The sequence below is a fragment of the Hylaeus anthracinus genome, unplaced genomic scaffold (genome assembly GCF_026225885.1).
Source record: "Hylaeus anthracinus isolate JK02 unplaced genomic scaffold, UHH_iyHylAnth1.0_haploid 0, whole genome shotgun sequence".
Classification (NCBI taxonomy): Eukaryota; Metazoa; Arthropoda; class Insecta; order Hymenoptera; family Colletidae; genus Hylaeus; species Hylaeus anthracinus.
The window spans coordinates 11,907,382-11,927,900 of NW_026533254.1; the positions used below are offsets into that span (position 1 = coordinate 11,907,382).

Consider the following 20,519-nt stretch of genomic DNA (forward strand, 5'->3'; position numbering starts at 1 on the left):
CGCTCCGTGTCTAAGAGTTGTGGGGAGAGCTTAGGTGTCTACCATAAGAAACAGAGAGCACGAGTTTTGATTTTGGAGGATTACAATTTATTCTCTATGCTGTCTATGCGACACGTTCAGACGCGATCCTTTTTAATGCGGGAGAACCAATCTCTTTTTGTCCGTTATGAAAAGGAGAGAGGACGCCATTTCAAACTAAACTTACCAACTAAGTAACAAAAACTTACTAGCTAACTAACCTATAGTGCTGCGGTCCAATCTAGGGACCTTTCCGCCACAGAGTTATAGCCCTGATGGCTATAATTTAGAGACGCGGAGCGTCTCGACGCCAAGTACATGAAAAATTATAAAGCCACCCTGTATATAACTGCACAAAACGCAGCGGGAAAGAAAACCCACTGCTGAATCGATAGAGAAGTGACAGTTTACAAAGCGTTACCTCGTGAAGATAAGCGTGTAAGTATTTTTTTAATCTATAATCAGCGCCATCGGTGGCAAAACGCCCAAGTTTACAGTGGAAATAGTTCGATGGTAATATAGTGCAACCGATATCTTTCAATTCAGTGATGGGCAAAACCCTAGGCTTCGAATAAATCTGAAGTTTGCCGATATGTCTATCTCCTTTTCTCTTTAAAACACTTTCCAAAGAAGGAAAAGAGACAAACATATCGGCAAACTTCAGATTTATTCGAAGTCTAGGCTTTTCCCCATCTCTGTTTCAATTATTCTTTATTTTTCAATAAATGCATAATTAATACAATCTTGACTGTATAACACTACAATATATTACTCCAATATATTGTTTTAATAGTTAGCAGTAATTATTGACCCTTTGGTTAGTGGCATCATCTTATAGAATCAGTAGAAGCTATTTTCACTACAAGCTACAGCGCCACCGGTGCTTAAGCCCGCTCACTGAGCAGCTCAGTGAGCGATGGCATTTTGCATGCACCATTTGCTACGTATGATTACCACAACTTTATCTTTTTCACATTCATGATTCGATAGTACTGTATAGTACGTTCTTTACTTTGATTGGTTGGTCCACTTTTGTACAAAACGAATGCAAAATATAAGTGATACTTGTATTTACATAATTTTATAAATAATTATGAATCATCCACAAAGGGGTGAAACAAATACATGTGTTTGTAACAGTAACGTGTGTATTCTTAATATTTAGAAATTCAAAAAAGTGTATCACCTTTACATTTTATCGTCGTACGTTTTATCGGTACATATATCTATCGAAAAGTAATTGAACACAAAGTAAATGCACTGTACAGTTTAACTTGTGCGTTTATTATAAATAAGAGAATAATACATATCTATATACATATATATCAACACTTGAAACGATACAGTAAATATTAAGTATGGCGTTAATCCTATCAGCTGATATCGTCTGCTGGAATGACGAATCGTAGTTCGATTATTTGGTTAAACAGTACCTTTAACTGCTTTAAAAACATCCCTTTATTCGATGACTCTTCGCACAAATTGATGAGTTCGCGATAAATGACAATAATGTATGTTTTAATGACGGAATGATTATATCAGAGTTTGTAATGGTGATAATACTCGAGAGACAGGAACCTGATTGCGTGCGTCATTGACAGGTGGTACAGGAATGTGGGGAGACAGATAGGATTACTCTCGTAAACGATTTTTTTTCACGATCGGTGAAGTAAAAGAATCTGCCGATCAACTTGCAGATTCGGTTGTGATGAGCGACTCCGAACAACGGCAACTGCACGTGCCTTATAAAGAATACCATAGCCAGAACAACACTAACACTTCTGCGCTAGTGGAAACTGATGCACTGGTAGATCTATCAATCACATCTAAAAATTGTTTGCCAGTGAACAGCGAGTGCTCGGAATTAGTACCGGACGTTGAGTTTGTTCCAAACCTGAGCACCGAACAACCTATAGCCATTGATTCCCCTGGGATTGACCGGGAGAGCCAGCCTCTCCTTGGTCGATTGGAGCTAGATGTTACGTTCAATCGTTTTCCTGGTTTGTTGTCGCAATTCATTGTTCATATTCAAGTCTTACCAATTTCACGTTTATTTTTTTTATTCATATATTTGTAGATGATCCACAATTCTCTGAAATGGTATGGCAAGCCGAATGCGCGATAGATAATGGAATCTTTCCTGAAAGAATATATCAGGGATCAAGCGGGAGTTACTTTGTAAAAAATCCCACAGGGGTAAGGTATAAGTTTCTTTTTAACTTAAAAATATCATATATATAAAAAAATTTTTAAGTACCATTTAGAAAAAAAAATATTCTGAATTGTTTGTCATTTTATAGAGAATAATAGGTGTATTTAAACCAAAAGATGAAGAACCATATGGGAGGTTGAATCCAAAGTGGACAAAATGGATGCACAAGCTTTGTTGTCCTTGCTGCTTTGGGAGAAGTTGTTTGATACCAAATCAAGGATACCTGAGCGAGGCTGGTGCAAGCTTAGTTGATCGCAAATTAGGTCTCGGCATAGTTCCAAATACTAGAGTAGTTAAACTCGTCAGTAAAACGTTTAATTATCCGCGCCTAGACCGACAGAAAGCTCGCATGAAGCAAGCGATTATGGACCAGTTTCCTACAGTGGGTTCCCATTTCAATCGTATCGGTTTACCGCCAAAAGTTGGTTCTTTCCAAGTTTTCGTAGATGGCTACAAAGATGCCGATTATTGGTTAAGACGATGGGAAAACGAATCTCTGTCACCGCGTCTTAGTAGAGAATTTCAACTTCAATTCGAGCGCTTAGTCATTTTGGATTATATAATTAGAAATACGGATAGAGGTATTTAACGATTTATAACATTTTTTCGAATTCCGTTTAAAATCATAATTTGTAAACGTATTTTTTATCCTTTTAAGGTAACGATAATTGGCTTATTAAATACGATAATGCCACGGGAAAAAACACATCGGAACAGGGTGATGTAAAGATTGCTGCGATAGACAATGGTTTGGCCTTTCCTTTTAAACATCCCGATTCTTGGCGAGCTTATCCATATCACTGGGCATGGTTGAGTCAAGCGAAGCAACCGTTTAGCGAAATAACACGAGAGCTTGTGTTACCACAACTCTCGGATCAGAATTTTGTACAAGATCTTTGCGACGATTTGTATCAATTATTCAAAGTAAGTTGCGTGTAATAATTGTCACGCCATCGATATCGTACGATTCTCAATAAGAGATCAAAGATAAAGCAAAGTTGTTTTTGTAGCAAGATAAAGGTTTCGATCGTCATCATTTCGATAAACAAATGAGCGTTATGCGTGGTCAAATCTTAAACTTGCAACAAGCATTAAAAGATGCCAAAAGCCCTGTGCAATTGGTTCAGATGCCTGCTGTGATCGTTGAAAAGTATTTATTTATTCATTTACATGTATTTTCTATAAATTGTATCATATAGACAGTTAAGCGTAACCACGCAATTTTATCACTATTTTTCAGGGCCAAAGGAAACGGAGCACCAAGATTATTCTCATTTTCTGATACATTTACACAGCGCTTCCAGAATAAAAGTCCCTTCTTCTCTTGGTGCTGAACAAATGTTTTCTGAATGTTTGAAACGACGTCAATCCTGTGTGTCGACTGAAAACTGTTCAGTATATCGCAATCATCTTATTATTTGTTTCGTATCTGTTTTAAGTTTATTCCGCATTGCTACCTCTTTTTGAACACTAATTTCTAATCTACTATCCGTAAATTTAATCGAAGATAACGTTTAATATATTTTATATCTAAAATATTTCCTTTTGATTTGAATATAATCATCAGTCATAATATAATTATATTGTATACAGTAAATATATATAATGTTATAAAAAATATTTCGATATGCTTCGTGTAAAAATGAAAAGTATGAAAAGTGACAAACGAATATAGACGACGTTTTATGTCTACGCATAAACAATACCCTCTAACGAACCACGAGTAATTATATATTCATAACATTTGTTTTTTTTTGCGTCTTCCGTATTAACGACACCTTCTGCTAATTCATATTTATGAATCGAGTATGTTAATTTACATATTTTCCCTAGATGCTGTCAAGAAGAAATATCTGTCAAATCTTCAAAATGAACTGTGATCTACTAATTAAAGGCCATATTCTTATTGTTTAAAATAAACATTCTACGGAATCATATTATATTTTTAACCTAGACTTATAAGGAAATAAATTTTCTATTAGTGGCTAAGACAAAAATTTCTATCATAGTTTTCATCGAAGATTTCAACTTATAAAAAAACTAAACGAATCTCTCTTTGTTCTCACGATATAGAATATACACGATGTTTGAACGTACGACCGATCGTCGATGTAATCGATTGCATTCATAGCCTATACTTTGTTTTTGTTTAAACAACATTTACTTAACACTAACTTCCACGGCATGATCTCATTAAATTTCACGTTTCATTGACGTCACAAAGTGTAATAAAATAGTTGACGCCAACAAATTACAATCGTAATCGTTTTGTATCATTGTATTTTATATCGTGTAACATTTTGTATTCAGATTTAAAAAATAATCGTTACGAATATAAAAATAGCAACATGGAGGTGGTGGAGATTAACACAAAGCAAAGAAAAACCCAATTACCGTGTTATAAACCATTAGAATGCCCGTGTAATGTTAAAGTAACGATCCGTTTCTTTTTAAATTAGAACTCTTTAATCCTTATTCGATTATACTATTGGTAATTCTCTTATACATCTAGTGCACAAAGAAATATGTACAACCATCGCGAGTTAAATCATTCGCTCCTGAAAGAGTGTACTGTCCACCATCAAAGGTTCTCGAAGCTAATACTACATACCATTTGTCGTATTTGAATTTGGACCATAGAAAAATGCGTTCCGTTCGGTCTCAGCCCATTCGACCAACTCCTGCTCTCGACAAAGTTGAAGGTAAATTTGCCGACGAAACGACCAACAAATTAAGTTACAAACCCGTTGGCCATGTGCCTAAAGCAAAACCGATTCTACCCAGGCAAAGGTAACGAAAATGTTCTAGTTATCTCATGCAAATCGAATAACAATTAAATAAGAATATTTATTATCTTTCTTTCGTGTTTTAGACCAATGATTGGATCAGGTCCCATGGAATGCATCACCACTGTTCGCCAGGATTACGCGCGGAAACATATTGATAAACCGGAAATGGTAATCCCCTGCGGGCATATACGTTTAAGCGGTGGCAAATTGGATGCCAGCACAACCGCGAAGCTTTCCTACATGGATCCAGGCCCCACAGAGCCTGTGATGAACTTCAAGCCTATAAGAGTCTATTGTCCACCTAGCGAACCGATACATCACGATACTACGCAAAAATTGAGCTATCAGCCTGTCGATGTTCAAGAGAAAGAGACATGTTTATGGCAATTGAAACCGACTTACAAGCCCCCAGACATTGCCATGTGTGGGAGAACGACATACTCTGAAAGCTTCTTGAAAAACGAAGAATTGTGCACGGAAAAACCTATCAAGCCGATTGGGACTAATATACTTCCCCACGGCGGTGAATTCGCTGGAAAAACGATTTACAAGGAAAGCTATCTCGAGTCGTGTAACGTAGAACGCGTCGATCCCTTCATTCCTTGCAACAGTATCTCTAAACCGAGTGGCAGAATATCAGGAGATACGACGAACAAAGTAGGCGTAGTTGGTGGAAGAGATAGTAGATGAACTCACAAATCAAATAAATTGCCAAAATGGAAATAACGTTTAAGTTTTCAACGTGCAAAAGATAAGGATGGTTCCACGAAGAGTTCACTGTATTTCTTCTACCAAGTGTACTTGGAACACCAGTCGCTATGATTTAATAGAATTGCTTTCTTTAATCGATGAGATTCTCTTGTAGTTGAGTTATCAACCGGTTCAAAGCGAGAAACGTTCTCCTATCCTGCCTCGACGCAGATGTATGACTGGAGACGGTCCTATGCAATCGGAAACTACCAATCGTTGCGACTTTGCACCGAAGAAGTCGATCAGGCCCGATCCCGTCGTACCGTGCAATAATATCCGAAGCGCCGAGACGCCGATGGAAGACAGAACTACAACGAGATTATCTTATGTAAAACCAGGACTAATGGAGTGCGTTCAAAGCTTCAAACCTATTGTCCAATATACTAGGTAAACAGAAGGGGCTATAGACGTTCTGAAAGATTCTGCATTGTTATTAGTAAATATGTTGATCGTTTGAACATCAACAGAATATATATTTTACAGATTACCTGATAAAATCGATTGCGAAACCGTGAACAAGTTGTCGTATCAGCCATGGACCCCTATTCCCAAGGAAACTATACCATGGGCGGCTAAAAGCAAGTACCAACCGCCCAAGGATCCTATGTGCGCTGATACTATTTATCAAGCTAGCTACCCCGCGCCTGGATACTACGAAGAAATATGCGAGCCATCTCCTGACGTCTGCGACTGCTTGCTTTCAAAAAGTGAGTGCCCTCTTACGGGAGCACAGCCGTCGAATGATGAGAACAACTGTGAAGTTTAAACAAAATTTTCATTTATCATATTTTATTGTACTGTCCGTTAATATACGAACGGGTCTTATTTTACATTTACATATAGTAATTACTGTATACAGGATTATGAATAATACACGATTTATCTTTTACAAACAGTAAAATTGTTTTCAATAATAAAATAAACTCTAATCTTTGATAAAAAGATCAATAGACAATATTAACGTACACTCTTCGGAGATATAGCTTACATACATACATACATACGTACATATACATATATATATATATATTATATAGTAAATATAATGGGATAACGATGTGTGTAATCCTACTAAAGACAAAACTTAGCGTACGTCGATGTTTTACATATGCGCAACAATTGATAATTTTCTTTTCTTTCTTTTAATAATTGATTCATATACCACAGGGGAGGGAACAATATTTAGGATATAATTAATTTTATCTACTTAAACTGTCGATGAAAGTTTCGTATCCTTAGAATTAACGTTTTTGCTAAGGATGCCTTTACCTTGAATTTGCTAATTGTTTCGCTATATTGCATTAAAAGTATTAGACGCCAAGCCTAAACGAATGTTTCGCCTCGTGTATTTAAAACGTCCTAGAAGAATGACATTTAAAAACGCGTGATCGGTGATCACGTTTCTATCGACAACTCGAATCCTTTCGTGAAAAGAGAGAATCTCACCAAAGATATATGTAGATATGCATGTAAACATCATCGAAAAATATTATAGCCACAGATTTAAAGATCGTAAGGCACGCGTTAAGTTACGCAAATTACATAATGTTACACTCTATCTGTGTTGCACAAATCCCTCGCATCTTCGATCCGCCCCACTGATAAATTAAAATCTTTACTGCGTGTAATTTCGCTATTTACAAAATTAGGCGGAAAATGATTGTCTCTATTCGCGCGTTCGATATTTTAATATACCGATTCTATTATCACCCGACATCTCTAAATCTTACTACTTAAATCGTTAACGATGTTTTTTTTTTCCTTTATTTCCTTCCGAATAATTACTAGACCATTGTGACCGCCATCAAAAAGGTACCGATTGAAAAGAACAAATATAAAGTGATTCACTTAAACTGTGAAATCATTTCAATTACTTTGTATAAACATGTTTTAATATCTCAAAATGTGCTATGCAACGATATACAAGTTAACTCTAGCTCATTACTATGTGGCGTTTACATCTTTATCGCGCGTATCTTCAACGCTCTTCTACATCATAGCACTCGTTTCCGTTTCCTTACAAGATGTAATAACTAATTTCAACTATACAAAGAAAAGCCGGATAAAACTAAATATTTTGTAAAGAAAGCCTCGTTGTTGAGCGTAAAATTAAAACACGATTGGGAAGATTCTGCATAGCAATATTAATTGCAGATCACTTCATCAGAATTTAATTAAACGTTCTCGTATGACCAAACTATCATTGTACATTAGGCATGACAAGTATTTTATATTGAGAACATGATGAAATAATGTCAATTACGATACACATATGGACGTGCCTAATCGCAGCTAAGTAACACGTAAGTGATAATGTATAAATATTCGTGCGACTTTTTGTTTCGTTCGTATGCAAAGTAACTAAAATCGATGGCGATCGCCTCGAGACATTATACTACATATATGTATATTGCACTTACACGATATAATAAACCCTTTGCACTCGGATGTCACTACTGAGGAAATATCGTAAATAAGATACAGGACAAACTTACGCGAGCGCAAATTTTTTAAATACAGTATATATACCGAGATATGTATATATATATATATATATATATAAAAAAAAAAAAAAAAAAATATGAAGTATATTCACAGCGGTGTCAAGGCTTAAAGAAAGCGAATTGGTACAATTTGAGCGTGGACAGAATATCGTTACAATAAATTACAGAGCTCAAAAGTTAATAATATTTAGCGTGTCAGCTTTGTTTGCATACTTTGCAACGAGATGACCCCAAATGCAAAGGGTCACAAGATATGCTACGCTTCGCCAGAGACGAATAGAATTAAAAATAAGTGTGTACAACGTGTTAGATGAACGATATTGATGACGACGAAACGATAATTTTCTTTTTACATCCCTCCCCTATTAAACAACGATAAACATAGATCGCATACCATCGAATTGCATACGTTTAAAAGTTGTATCGTGGATGGATAAACGAAGGCGATCAATTCAACAAAAGAAATATATATCGCGATCATCCCGACATACCTATTGCGGCTTAGTGTTGTACGATTGTATGAACTCGGAGAAGCTAAAGCCATTAAAGTGTTCCAAGTCGATATTATCGTCGATCGGGGGCAGCTCACTGTGACTCATCAGATCTGCATAGTCCATGTCCGTGTTTGTTCGCCCAACGCCTGACTGGCCAAGGCCCGGAGCGTAGCTACCACAAATCAAAACACAACTCCAATCACTGGCATAGCAATAGACAACAGTCTCCCACTAATTCCAAATATATTACACACGGTGAACCACCGATGCGATTGATCGTATTTCATCTTATCTTTTCTGTTTGTTAATTTCTGCTTTACATTTCTCTCAATTGATCGGATGATCGAAGGATCATCGAAATTCATTTTTCAAAAAGAAAAAAAGAAAAAAAAAAAAAAGAAACGTGTGACCGATTAGCCGGATAGCCGGTACAACACGGCAAGGGACGTACGAACAACCACACAAAGAATCCCCAACCCAATCGAAATCGATCGGTCACTCGAATGTTACAACCCCTCCCAATTTTAAATGCGTATCGTATGACTATGGTTCCTTGAACTTGAACAGGTAGTGCCGCCTTCTAGTAACAAGATCTATACAATACACGTGTAACGTTAATTTGCCAGTAGAACTGTGTATACTAATGCATCGTGATTGGAGCTGCGTTTTCTCAGGAGTAGCGTTTTAAGCGTTCAATTTTCCGTTGTTGTGGTTGTACCGGCTTGCTCCAGGCCTTTGCCTTCCATTTCTCGGAATCTCGTATTAAGCAGAGTACCTTGTACATAGGTTGACTCGTGTCACAATATGCGGCTCATTCAGCTATTAATTGTGTGTTATTCTTTCTTTTTTTTTTGTACGAATTATATATCAAAAAGGTATACGTACATACACGCACACACATAGATAAATATATATTTATACACATAAAATACACTACGAGTAAAGCAGGAGCTTTTGATACTCGAACCATCTGATTTCTTTTTTGTTCTTTTAAAAAGCCATGGATAAGTTGTGTCGCTAAAAAAATACACATACAAAATTTTGGCAGTCTCAGAAGAAAGTACGAACTATTGTTTTCTTTTCTCAATTAAACCTCTTTCATGTTCCCCATTCATGCTACAAAACTAGATACTATGAATACGAAAGAAAAAGGGAAAAAAAGGACAAATCGATCTACGACCAAATTGCTTCTCACGCTCGAAGATCCTCCATTTGTCTATCTTATCCGTTGGACGGATTTCGCTGCAACTTTCTTTGCAAACAATTGAAACATTATGCAACTAGACCACGCTATAGCACCTCGTTATTATATAATGAACGTATCACTCTACGTTATCTTGTTTAAAATGATCGTACAGAGGATCTCCTTGGAGCTTTAATAATGACATCATTCGATAACGTGTAGTGTCACTTAATACTACTAAATACATACTTACTGATAAATAATTGTAATATTGGAACAGAGTTCTGGGTGACACGGAGACTAATTAAAGTGAAATACTCGAAAAAAAATAAACGAATAAAAAAAAAAAATGAAAATGAAAATGAAATCAGGAGACTAGTTGTTTGATAAGTTTCGTATCCGTGGCCAGGTATACGCGAACATATAAGTATTTCGATACTATTCTACTTCACGAAAATAGTCCTTTAGGCACCCAGCGTACTCCGTATATGATCGGAGTTGCTCCCTTAACTACGGACAGAATCTCTTAATACAACTTAATGTTACTTATACTTTCATTTTACGATACAATAGTGTAAAAATTTCAATATTCCATAAGAAAAGTTTACAAAATGTGTGAAACTATAATATCACTGTAAATATTTTCTAAACATTCGCAAAAGGAGAACATAAAAAACAATACTGACATTACCTGCACAGATAGAATATAAAAGACATGCAAAGCGTTATAGATTGTTGTAGGAATGTCTTTGTTTCCACCATTTTACGAATCCGCGTATTATTGTCTGCTTGCGTTGAAAATGCATCTATCCGGACAATGACGACTCGAAGGTATATCGATAAATAATGAGATAATTTTAATAATTTACAAAATAACCTTTACAGTCGCCGGAAACGATATTACTCATTCGAAAATTTGAGCACTGGCTCATAATTTTGAGTACAGCGTACGATAGTGATAGAAAAACCTTTGCATATCTCGTATGAAACATCTATAGCAGCTTATCCTATTGGTAAATAAATGATGTATGAATGATATCTTAGATCCAGGGGACTGACCTGGAAGCCACCGATGGAGTATCGCGTGTTACGGACGGGTCAGGACTGTGCGCTTGGAACATAGTGGACGGCGTTGCAGGATAACTACCACCTGGACCACTCTGACCACTACTGCCTACCCCGACTACAGAAGAGTGTGACGGTGTCTGACCACCGACACCCGGCCCGCCCCAACCAGGTACGTGCGTTACTAACAAAGGTTTCACATATCCGTTCGTTGACGTAGATTGATTTTCTACGACAAAGTACAATGTCCATAAATCAAGTTTAAAGCATCGCCCAAACAAATAAGATTACCAGACGAAAACAATATTTACCTGGAAACGGTGTGTAATATTTGGAAAATGCTTGATCTTTCGACAAATCTGGGTAGAGGTACAGTAAGTGTTGTAAATCGGACACGCGATCCGCTAAACTGCGGATTGCGAAATCTTTGCTGGTGAACGGTTGTAACATAAAGACTTCGGTTTGTTCTACAAAAATTTCAGTACAAAACAGGCATCGATCAAGTCTATCACAAAACAGTAAACTAAAAATAAAAAAAATATGTTTACCTCCAACCCAAGCGATAGTAACCCCACCGAGTTCGGAATCTGAAAAGCGCATTAGGAAAGTTCCTGACGGACAGTTCGCCAGCATTTCTTCAGCTTGTTTCTTTCTTACGAATCCCATTATGTACCCGTCGATCCAAGGACTCCTCAAGTGTTCCCTGGTCAACTTCATCACGGCGTAAAACCATTCCCAGAACGTGAAATTTCTTTCGGGCAATGGCTCTTTGCAAAACTGCGCCCAACTCAGTAGCAAACCGGAATAATCTTGTCCAGCCGCGTTTCCTCCGCGAAATGCTTTTTCCGCGAGAAATCGAAGATTATCTTCCGTTAACGAACGGCCTGTTGCCGATTTAAATTTAACGTTTAACGCTTCGGCTACTTGACCCCATGGAACTTTATCAGGTACTGCGAATGGTACTCTTCCAGGTTCAGCGAAAGCGTTATCCCATGTAACCGTAGCCCACGCGTGTGGTTCCTGATTTCCATGTACAATTACTACAACTGGTAAACTTAACGTCCAAACTTGGAATACTAATTCACCTCCCCCAACGTTAAATTGCGATTGAAAGAGGAGCGAGAATTTTTCATCCATGACGGATTCTGTTCCCTTCTTTTCTGCCCTTTTGATCTTCTTCAATTGCATGTTACGATAACTTACGGAAAGTTGTCTGGTTGCCTAAAGAGTTACGTCACATTTATACGTATCGCAACATTGTGAATTACGATAAATTTAACGAGATCGCTAACGATATAGTTTTTCTTACCTGATGATATTCCATTGTTCCTGTATTGTTCAAGATTTCACCGCTAACTTCTCCATTTTTTGCCATTTTGTCGCTCTTTAACATAGCATTTGCTTGAGCTTCGCTAATGATACTCACTTTTACTTGAGGTGGATTCATATGAACGTTTAATTTTCCACCCACGAGAAGACGTACCGTACTCGTAAAACGTGTATTGGTTTTCATTACTTGCGGCGGTTGCTTTTCTATGATAAATGTACTAGTAACTAGAGAACTAAGAAGCTGTGTGATCTGTGAATTTAACGTAGAAAGAATATCTTGCATTCCTGGTGGTTCGAGCGCAAATTTTTGTTTTAAACGATCTGCTTCTTTGATTTGTTGACGATTAAGCCAAATTAATTCTGCTAAACTATCACACCATTCTTGAATGGTATCCAAATTGCTGTTAAACGGCGCACCATTTCCTGATAATTGTTGTACTCTTTTCCATCTAATAAGTTCATCATCCAAAACTCTAGATTGCAAACTGTTTAGTCTGGTGATCGTGTCCTTCAGTTTATCAGCTAATGTCAAACGTAACTGCATCAAACCAGCCACTTTATGATTTAGTAGTTGTTCTTGTTGCTCCTTTTGTCTTCTGATCTTTTTTTCCAGGTCTAAATTTTGCTGATTTTGTGGCTGAGTTGCAAGATGTTGAAGATGCGCATTTAATTTAGTACATTCGTGATAACTAATTGCAAATGCTTCTTGTTCTTGCTCCATTTTTCGTAAATCTTCTCCAGTTTCTTGCGTTCTGCGTCGTAAAGATTCAACGTGTTGCGCTATTTCAGCAACAGAATCACTGATCAATCCTACTTTTCCACCTGCCTTGCTCATTAAAGCACCTCCCAAATTTTCTACTTGAGCTACTAAGTTCATTTCTGTTGCTAGACAGTGTCTAATTATTCTAAACAATGTTGTCGGATTGTGAGTGTATCTTTGCTGTATCACAAAAAACATATGTGCAGATTATATATTTAGTAATTACTTATTAATTATTAAATATTCAGTCACAAAACTTACGCGAAAATTTTTTGCAGCCTCAATTAATTTTAACTTTGTAAGAAACATATCATCTGTATTTAATGAAGCTGCTTTGGATTCCAATTCTTGTATCAGAGATATGACAAGATTAGCTACATACTGTTCGTGCTGTGGATTTTCAGGTTCTATGTCGGTCCTGTGACAAAAATATTATTAAATTAAATGGTCCAGAAATGTTAAATAATGTATTAAAGTTTGATAATTACCACATTTTTTCTTCGATCCAAGTAGACAAAAAATGTCGAACTTCAATTGGGAAATGTTCTCCGTACACTGAACGTACTTGTTGCAATGCATCTTGTGGCAATTGCTGTGCTTTTGCCCACAGTGACATTTTCGCTTCTGGTGCAAATACTTTAACCTAAAACAATATTTAAATGTTAACAAGAATGTCGTTATTGTATATCAATTATTACTAAATCCTTTCAGTTTTCTTTAATAATTTAAAAAATTTATGAATGACAAAACTAAAAAAAAAGTCAGTAATGTAACCATAAATACGCTATGAATCTTCATTTTTAAATTTGATACACAAAGAATCAAAATATCCGACGGTTCCGCGTATAAATTTTAACATAAAAGTGCGAAACCTCCATGGTACGGTGCAACGAATCGAAGAAACGCTCGATAAGATCAATGGGAAGCATGTGGATAGATACTTCTGAAACTCGAACAAAATAGATATTATCTACATCGAATAATATTCGAAATAACTGAAAAGGTTATAGCAAATTAAAACATTTCAAGTAACATGTTCTTTCGATCGCATTCCGCATGACGAATGCGACAGAAAAACTTAAAGATAACAGAACGTAACGTATCGCAGTAACGCGTAAATAGATAAGCGGGAGGGGCGAAAGAAAAAGATGTTCGCTCAAAGAATCGCTTCGACTCACCTGCTGCTAGTCCGAAGACGGAAGCAACTAGGATCTTTGTAGAAGATCCCACTATCTATCTTTCTCTGTCCCACTCTTTAGTTCAATTTGCTCCAGACGTGACCTTTGAACTGATACACGCTACTTAATCTGCCGCGTAATAATCGTAAACGTAAGAATCGCGGGGACCGGTCGCACACGCGAATCTCATCAATAACTTTCCCCCTTCTGCGTTACTCTCATCAGCGCAGACGACGACGGAGTGCGCGGACCAGGAATTCTGAGAATTTCTTACCGTAAATGGCGCGGTGCAAAGGAGAGGGGAACATCACGTGATCAAACTTTAACTACACATGCGCGAATTTGTGATTTTCCCTAGAAAAATAGTAGTACATGTATAGAATGTGGTAGCATTTCCTGTACTCGTCACTAGAGGGATACTTATTCCGCTACCTATCTGTCCGCCTAAAATCCCTATATATATATAACCTAATCGATAAATCACGATGAATATCTTGGCGTCTGCCAAGATCTTATTCATATTCCTAACGAGTTCATTAGAAGACTCAGAAAAAGAGATGTTTCTTTTCTTTTTCTCCTTTCTCTAGCTCTTTCTTCTATATTACCAATTTGTAGCAGGTGCATATATATACCTGTATTGACAATAATCTAGCTTGATTTATACGCTGAAATAAACAATTATCTTTATAGAACTTAAAATATATTTTGACATTATATAATACAATAAATATATAAACAAGATTATCTCAAAAATCTGAAAAATACATTGTAAAATATGTTATTATATGTATATATATAGTGTATAAAAATACTGTTAGAACATGTAAATATTTATAGAAATAGAATTTTCATATAGAATATAATTAATTTTTGTTTAAAGAGATTTTATGCTCTGAAGAATAAGCGGAGGAAATACAAGAAATACCGCACCGATAAGATATGTTGTCTTGCTACCAATGCACCAAAATGCTAAAATAAAAAATAGTACTTTGAATGTATCGATGTAATTAAATGTTTATATACTTCGTTTTTACCTGTGGAAGCTATTATAGGTCCACAAGCCCGAGCTAATGCCCCAAGCGAACGAAATACACCTGTTATCACTCCTTTCTGATTTTCAGGCCCAATTCGTGTTACAAGCGTCATCATACATGTAACAACCATAGCAGTAGCTGAAACACAGATAAACGATAACCATTGCAAGTGTTTAGATTGTTAAATATATGTTTACATTGTGGTATACTCACATACTGCGAAAAGGAGTATTCCAATAGATAGTGTTAGTATGTTTTCTGCTATCCCTATACATACAAATGCTGGAATTATTAACCATAAACCCTAAAATATTTTTACCATGTAGCAGGAAGAAATTACGAATGTATAAATCTTTGTTTTAACTTTTAAAAATATTTACCAATTCTGCTGTATGCTTTGTTTTATGAGGTGGAATTGTTCGTACCCAACTTCCTTGTAAAGCTGCCATAACTAACCCAATTCCTAAGAACATCCACCCTTGTTGCATACTTGTAAATTCAAATTGATAGTGAGTTAGGAATGTTAAGGTAAATTCCAAGCCACTATAAATGAATAAATACATGAAATATGCATAACCTAGTGTTCTTAAGTTTTTTTTATCTAAAACAATAGACATAAATTTATTAATGCCAATAGTTTATGACACAGTAATTTGAAAAAGAAAAACTTACCTTGCAAATTTAAACTGGATACTCCATTAAACTGGAACAGGTCTACAGGACTGATATAAGTAATAGCTCCAGATATACCAGACTTGAGACTTTTTGCTCTGCAGTGAGGAGATAAAGATTCTCTCAAATTGCAAAGAATGAAACATAAATCACTTGCTGCTAGAAAAAGAGCGAATACAGCAGGTACTATGTACCAAGATCCTTCTCTATTATTAGCCGAAGTCCAAGCAAAAAATGCTCCTATCATTGGACCCACGACAAACCCTATGGAAAAAGCAATGCCAACCAGTGCCTAAAAATTAAAAAAAAATTCTATTACATCTCCTTCTTTAGAAACATTTTCATATATCAACTAATTCTTTCAACAATTACCATTGCTTTTCCCCTTGTTTGTGGAGATGTAACATCTGTGATAATAGCCATCGATAAACTAATATTTCCTTTACTAATGCCTCCCAAAAATCTTGCTAACACAAAGATAGTAAAATTACAAGAAAGTGCCCATAATAAATAAGACATCATAATTCCTGTTAAACAAAACAGCATTAGTGGTTTTCTTCCATAAATATCAGATAATGCCCCTACAATCGGTGAACCCAAAAATTGTAAAAATGAGTACATAGAACCGAGAAAACCTGTAAATTAAATTGTTCCCTTGAGTCAGTAACACTATGAACTAGTTACATATAAGATAATATGTACACAAGTTGAAAAGAAGACTAACCTCCATAAAGCACTGTACTAACTTTATCGGGAGCATCAAAAAATTGTCTGGCTTGTTGTACATAGTGTAAGATTTTAAAGTATAAGCCTTGATCATTTTCCACATCCTTATAATAATCTAATAATGCTGGTAACAATGGTAATATCATAGTAAATGCTAGGAGATCAAAAATCAAAGAAATAAATACTATTTGGATAGTATTGTCTTTTATTTTAGCCATTGTTGATTTTTGTTTACTTTACAGGAATGAAAGCCTTTTTCGGAATAAAATAACTTTCATAAATCACCGGTACTTTATTTAAGAATATTCGTACCAGTATTAATTTCAATGTAACGCATGCTTGATACTTAAATAATTTCACTTCGATCTTTTGCACATAACATGATTTTTGTCAAGCGAGGTGTTTCGTTTGGAGACGTAAAATACACTTTAACGGGAATACTTTCTACCTCATCCATCGTAAGCGTTAGGAAGGATTATTTCCTAAAAGTGAAAGGTTTGACATACTTTTCGTGTCCTACTTAAAAAATTTCTTATCTACTATACTTACGATCGATAAAAAAGAAATCTGTTTGGTCGCTAAGGTATCATTACCGACATGACTACTTTGACACTACTCTGTATTATCCAAAGTAGATCCAACGTCAATCAATTTTTCGTTTAGTCCAAGTATTTATTCGTAAAGATTAAAGCAATTGAGCAATTTTATTTGAGATGCATATTATTTCATTTAAAATGCTAGATCATTTTTACTTTAATCGATAATATAGACATTCAATATACCGATCGCATTTGATTCGTAAATACTGTTAGAGTGACAAATTTTAAATTTCCTAAACCTCGACATTAAAGATACAGGTTTACAAGATAAAGGAAAAATTAAATATATAGTATTAAACCTGTACGAAAAAAAATCATATTTATTGGTACAGGCATAGAATCATGATTAATCGTTAGATTGTTTTTATTTGCCAGTGAAGCGAAAAATAGCACAACAGGCGCACCCAGAAACATTATGTATGTTTAACTTCCGGTTGCACACGATATAAAGATTCGTATACACGAGACACAAACACGTTTGCATTCAACCACGGATCCACTTCCTCGACGGGAACAAAGATCTTTTGAAACCCGTCCCAAAGTGTAACGTCGCCAGGGACGACCGTTTTTTAACGTGCAGTCTTTCAATAGATTTTTTCTAATCCAAGTTTCGTGGAAATAAATCACAAAGAGCAGGCATCATTTTTTCAATTCTTATCGTGCGAACACAATTTACAGTAAACGCATAAGCGAAATAAGAATGCTTACCGATATCGAAACAGAAGATTATCATAGATAGATAGCTTGTACTTTTAGAACGATTTTAATCGAAACTCGTGCAACGGCCTGTATGTAAGTTTATGAAAGATGGCGCACTTTTAGAGGCTTATCTTACCGCGAAAAGTATACTTTTTATACAATTTCAAAGGATTTTTAAAATATCTTGATCTACGCATAGAACAGGTGGCCCGAAAGTCAGCAGCGTTATATCATGGTTAAAATTTAAGTAAGGGACTCAACGCTTGCCATCTGGGCCCTACGGTGTGAAGGGCATACGGCACATCGATGCCATTCCATTTGTTGGCATGCATCGATGTACCTCGAGCCTCTTTTTAGCGTGAAAAGCTAATAACTACGCTGCAGGGTGGGGTGGATGGAATAATTGCAATGAGTCTTCAAAGTACCGTGTATCTTTACTAAACCTTGCGTAGTTATCTATGAAGACACTAACAAGAACATTCTCGCGAGATGAATACCGGGTGTCCCAAAAATGTTGTAACACCTTGAAAGGGGTGGTTTGGGAGATGATTTGAGATAACTTTTTCCTTAGCAAAAACCTTGTCCGAGGCTTCGTTGAGGAGATATTAACGGAAAACACTGACCAATCAGAGCGCGCGGAGACCGTTGGAGCGACCGCGATAGCGAAAGCTACGAGCTAAGCGGCCGCGCTTATACGCGAACAAGTGACTCGACGTGCATCGAAGGACATTGACGAGGCCGCTTAGCTCGTAGCCTTCGGTCCCGCGGGCGCTCCAGCGGTATACGCGCGCTCTGATTGGTCGAGGTGTTTTGTTAATATCTCCTTAACGGAGCCTCGGACAACATTTTCGCTAACGAAAAAGTTGTTTCAAATCACCTCCCGAATCACCCATTTCAAGGAACTACAACATTTCTGGGACACCCTGTATATCAGGTAGTATGTAACGATCGAAGAGTCGTTCGAGGTGTTTATACATTTCTAGAGAATTCTACGCGGAGCGACGATTGTTATTGAGTCAGTTCGTTTCAACAAGAGCAGGTATATAAAGAGACAAAGAGCCCCGAACTTAAAATCCCGTAGGTGGGGGGAGGGGAGGGTGTCCGTAAGACCGAACAAGAGCGAAAGAAGAAAGGAAATGAACGGAACGGGCCAGGCAGATGGAAAAATCCTCGGTAGAGAAAATCGACAATTTTCTAGGAAGCACGGGCTCGTAAACTCTTACAGTGGAAATGCCACGGACAATAAGGACAAAGAAAATTTTCGGGTACCGCGGTACACGGTTACCGGCTGGCAAGCTGCATCGCACACTTCGCTACGCGCATCGTAGAAAGCCCTGCTCTGCCCTGTATAAGCCCCGTAGGTATTATGAACTAGGTGCACGAGGCTTTCGAAACCAGACAGCCATCGTGTATGCCATAAACACGGGCCGCGGCAGACCCTCTCTCTCACGGATTGTAAATCCTCGTTCTGGACGGTATTAAAGGGAAGATGACGGTCCGTCAACCCCCGATACAACGGGAAGACGCGTTTGCTAGGAGGTATGTCGAAAACGGGATTCGAATGCTGCGATGTCGCAGTTCGAGGGGTGAGAAAAAAAGAAACTAACCGAAATGAACGAACGACAGGGAGAGTGTGGACCCCGAGCACGGAAAGGGCTAGGGGAGGGGAACGACGAACGTTCGGACAAAAATAAAGACGGAAAGGGAAAAGAAAAGGACGAGCGAAAAAAGGATGGAACAGCGCGGTGGAAATAAGGAGAACAGAGGAGACTGTATTGGAGTATCGTATGCGTTCGACCCGTGTGCGTAGAAATAAGGATATGTAAGCGCGCGTGCCCGCGCAACCGACAGCAGATGCGCTCACAGCGCAGCTGTCCTCCTACAAGTGGTTCTCAATCACTCGACGTTTTCAATTTTCCTTCTTCCTCCGGATATACGTGTCAGCGTTTACGAAAAGAGTAACACCCAACGGACACCTTTCTTCGATCTGTTTCGATGCGTTCACCTTGAATAATGTTAAAGCCGATATTTAAATAAATTGACGTCATTTCAAATCCTCAGATGCATAAATTGGTTCAACGCGTGTACCAAGAAAATAAGCATACACGGTCAATTTTTTAAAAATGCCTGTAAAGAAATAACGCAATAACGTAAGGCACAATTAAAACTGATATTTAAATAAATTGACGTCATTTTAGATCCTCGGATGCATAAATTGGTTCAACGCGTGTACCAAGAAAATAAGGATACACGGTCAATTTTTTGAAAATGCCTGTAAAGAAATAACGCAATAACGTAACGCACAATTTTTTAATTCTTCTTTATATGTACGAATAATATGTTGATTCGAAAACGCTCAAGCCAGCGAAGTTGCATTACGATGACAGAAGCACGTGCCAAAGTTGAGATTCAGCTGTGCCAGGTGAAATACGTATGAATCCACCGACAGCCTGTCGAAAAAATTTAACACTTATCGCGCGTGCCAACATCGTCGCTGTGTAAATCAC

The 20,519-nt window shown here is 37.1% G+C and overlaps 4 protein-coding genes across 11 annotated transcripts; 2 read left to right on the top strand and 2 right to left on the bottom strand.

Annotated features, from left to right (window-relative positions):
- The first annotated feature begins 1,056 nt into the window (after window positions 1-1,056).
- LOC128895183 (phosphatidylinositol 4-kinase type 2-alpha) lies at window positions 1,057-3,618 on the top strand. Its single transcript, XM_054157549.1, has 7 exons — window positions 1,057-1,619; window positions 1,716-2,018; window positions 2,096-2,214; window positions 2,319-2,811; window positions 2,889-3,154; window positions 3,241-3,380; window positions 3,471-3,618. The coding sequence occupies exons 2-7, from the start codon at window positions 1,727-1,729 to the stop codon at window positions 3,562-3,564; spliced, it is 1,404 nt and encodes a 467-aa protein (XP_054013524.1). The 5' UTR covers window positions 1,057-1,619; window positions 1,716-1,726; the 3' UTR covers window positions 3,565-3,618.
- On the bottom strand, window positions 3,494-14,527 carry LOC128894997 (signal transducer and activator of transcription 5B). 8 transcript variants are annotated; one of them, XM_054157176.1, is made up of 10 exons: window positions 14,283-14,527; window positions 13,977-14,047; window positions 13,593-13,747; window positions 13,366-13,522; window positions 12,325-13,284; window positions 11,564-12,236; window positions 11,327-11,482; window positions 11,010-11,244; window positions 8,765-8,939; window positions 3,501-3,611 (listed from the first exon to the last, which is right to left on the bottom strand). In XM_054157176.1, the coding sequence occupies exons 2-9, from the start codon at window positions 14,031-14,033 to the stop codon at window positions 8,765-8,767; spliced, it is 2,568 nt and encodes an 855-aa protein (XP_054013151.1). In that variant the 5' UTR covers window positions 14,034-14,047; window positions 14,283-14,527; the 3' UTR covers window positions 3,501-3,611. The 8 variants fall into 8 exon arrangements, 6 of the variants coding, with proteins under 6 accessions (XP_054013151.1, XP_054013142.1, XP_054013158.1 ...); XM_054157167.1 differs by lacking the exon at window positions 3,501-3,611 and adding an exon at window positions 6,384-6,522; XR_008461670.1 differs by lacking the exon at window positions 11,010-11,244 and having other exon boundaries at window positions 3,494-3,611.
- Window positions 4,579-6,535, top strand: LOC128892402 (stabilizer of axonemal microtubules 1-like). The gene is made up of 5 exons (XM_054152805.1): window positions 4,579-4,662; window positions 4,743-5,020; window positions 5,103-5,676; window positions 5,885-6,156; window positions 6,253-6,535. Exons 1-5 carry the CDS (start codon window positions 4,579-4,581, stop codon window positions 6,533-6,535), a joined length of 1,491 nt encoding a protein of 496 aa, XP_054008780.1.
- Window positions 14,528-14,966: 439 nt separating the features above from the next.
- Window positions 14,967-17,247, bottom strand: LOC128895193 (major facilitator superfamily domain-containing protein 10). Its single transcript, XM_054157577.1, has 7 exons — window positions 16,713-17,247; window positions 16,361-16,623; window positions 15,989-16,280; window positions 15,697-15,917; window positions 15,530-15,620; window positions 15,317-15,454; window positions 14,967-15,251 (listed from the first exon to the last, which is right to left on the bottom strand). The coding sequence occupies exons 1-7, from the start codon at window positions 16,930-16,932 to the stop codon at window positions 15,157-15,159; spliced, it is 1,320 nt and encodes a 439-aa protein (XP_054013552.1). The 5' UTR covers window positions 16,933-17,247; the 3' UTR covers window positions 14,967-15,156.
- Between the last annotated feature and the right edge of the window lie 3,272 nt (window positions 17,248-20,519).

What these genes read in the sequence shown, in the direction of transcription:
- LOC128892402 (XM_054152805.1), top strand. Translation starts at nt 4,579, where the DNA reads ATGGAGGTGGTGGAGATTAACACAAAGCAAAGAAAAACCCAATTACCG. An exon ending in CAGGAGATACGACGAACAAA is followed by an intron (nt 5,677 to 5,884) that starts GTAGGCGTAGTT and finishes ATTCTCTTGTAG; the next exon opens with TTGAGTTATCAACCGGTTCA. An exon ending in CCTATTGTCCAATATACTAG is followed by an intron (nt 6,157 to 6,252) that starts GTAAACAGAAGG and finishes TATATTTTACAG; the next exon opens with ATTACCTGATAAAATCGATT.
- LOC128895193 (XM_054157577.1), bottom strand. Translation starts at nt 16,932, where the DNA reads ATGGCTAAAATAAAAGACAATACTATCCAAATAGTATTTATTTCTTTG. An exon ending in AAACAAGGGGAAAAGCAATG is followed by an intron (nt 16,281 to 16,360) that starts GTAATTGTTGAA and finishes TTTAATTTTTAG; the next exon opens with GCACTGGTTGGCATTGCTTT. An exon ending in CAAAGCATACAGCAGAATTG is followed by an intron (nt 15,621 to 15,696) that starts GTAAATATTTTT and finishes AAAATATTTTAG; the next exon opens with GGTTTATGGTTAATAATTCC.
- LOC128894997 (XM_054157176.1), bottom strand. Translation starts at nt 14,033, where the DNA reads ATGCTTCCCATTGATCTTATCGAGCGTTTCTTCGATTCGTTGCACCGT. An exon ending in AGGCTGCAAAAAATTTTCGC is followed by an intron (nt 13,285 to 13,365) that starts GTAAGTTTTGTG and finishes TTTGTGATACAG; the next exon opens with CAAAGATACACTCACAATCC. An exon ending in ATATTACACACCGTTTCCAG is followed by an intron (nt 11,245 to 11,326) that starts GTAAATATTGTT and finishes ACTTTGTCGTAG; the next exon opens with AAAATCAATCTACGTCAACG.
- LOC128895183 (XM_054157549.1), top strand. Translation starts at nt 1,727, where the DNA reads ATGAGCGACTCCGAACAACGGCAACTGCACGTGCCTTATAAAGAATAC. An exon ending in AATTAGAAATACGGATAGAG is followed by an intron (nt 2,812 to 2,888) that starts GTATTTAACGAT and finishes TATCCTTTTAAG; the next exon opens with GTAACGATAATTGGCTTATT. An exon ending in ATTTGTATCAATTATTCAAA is followed by an intron (nt 3,155 to 3,240) that starts GTAAGTTGCGTG and finishes TTGTTTTTGTAG; the next exon opens with CAAGATAAAGGTTTCGATCG.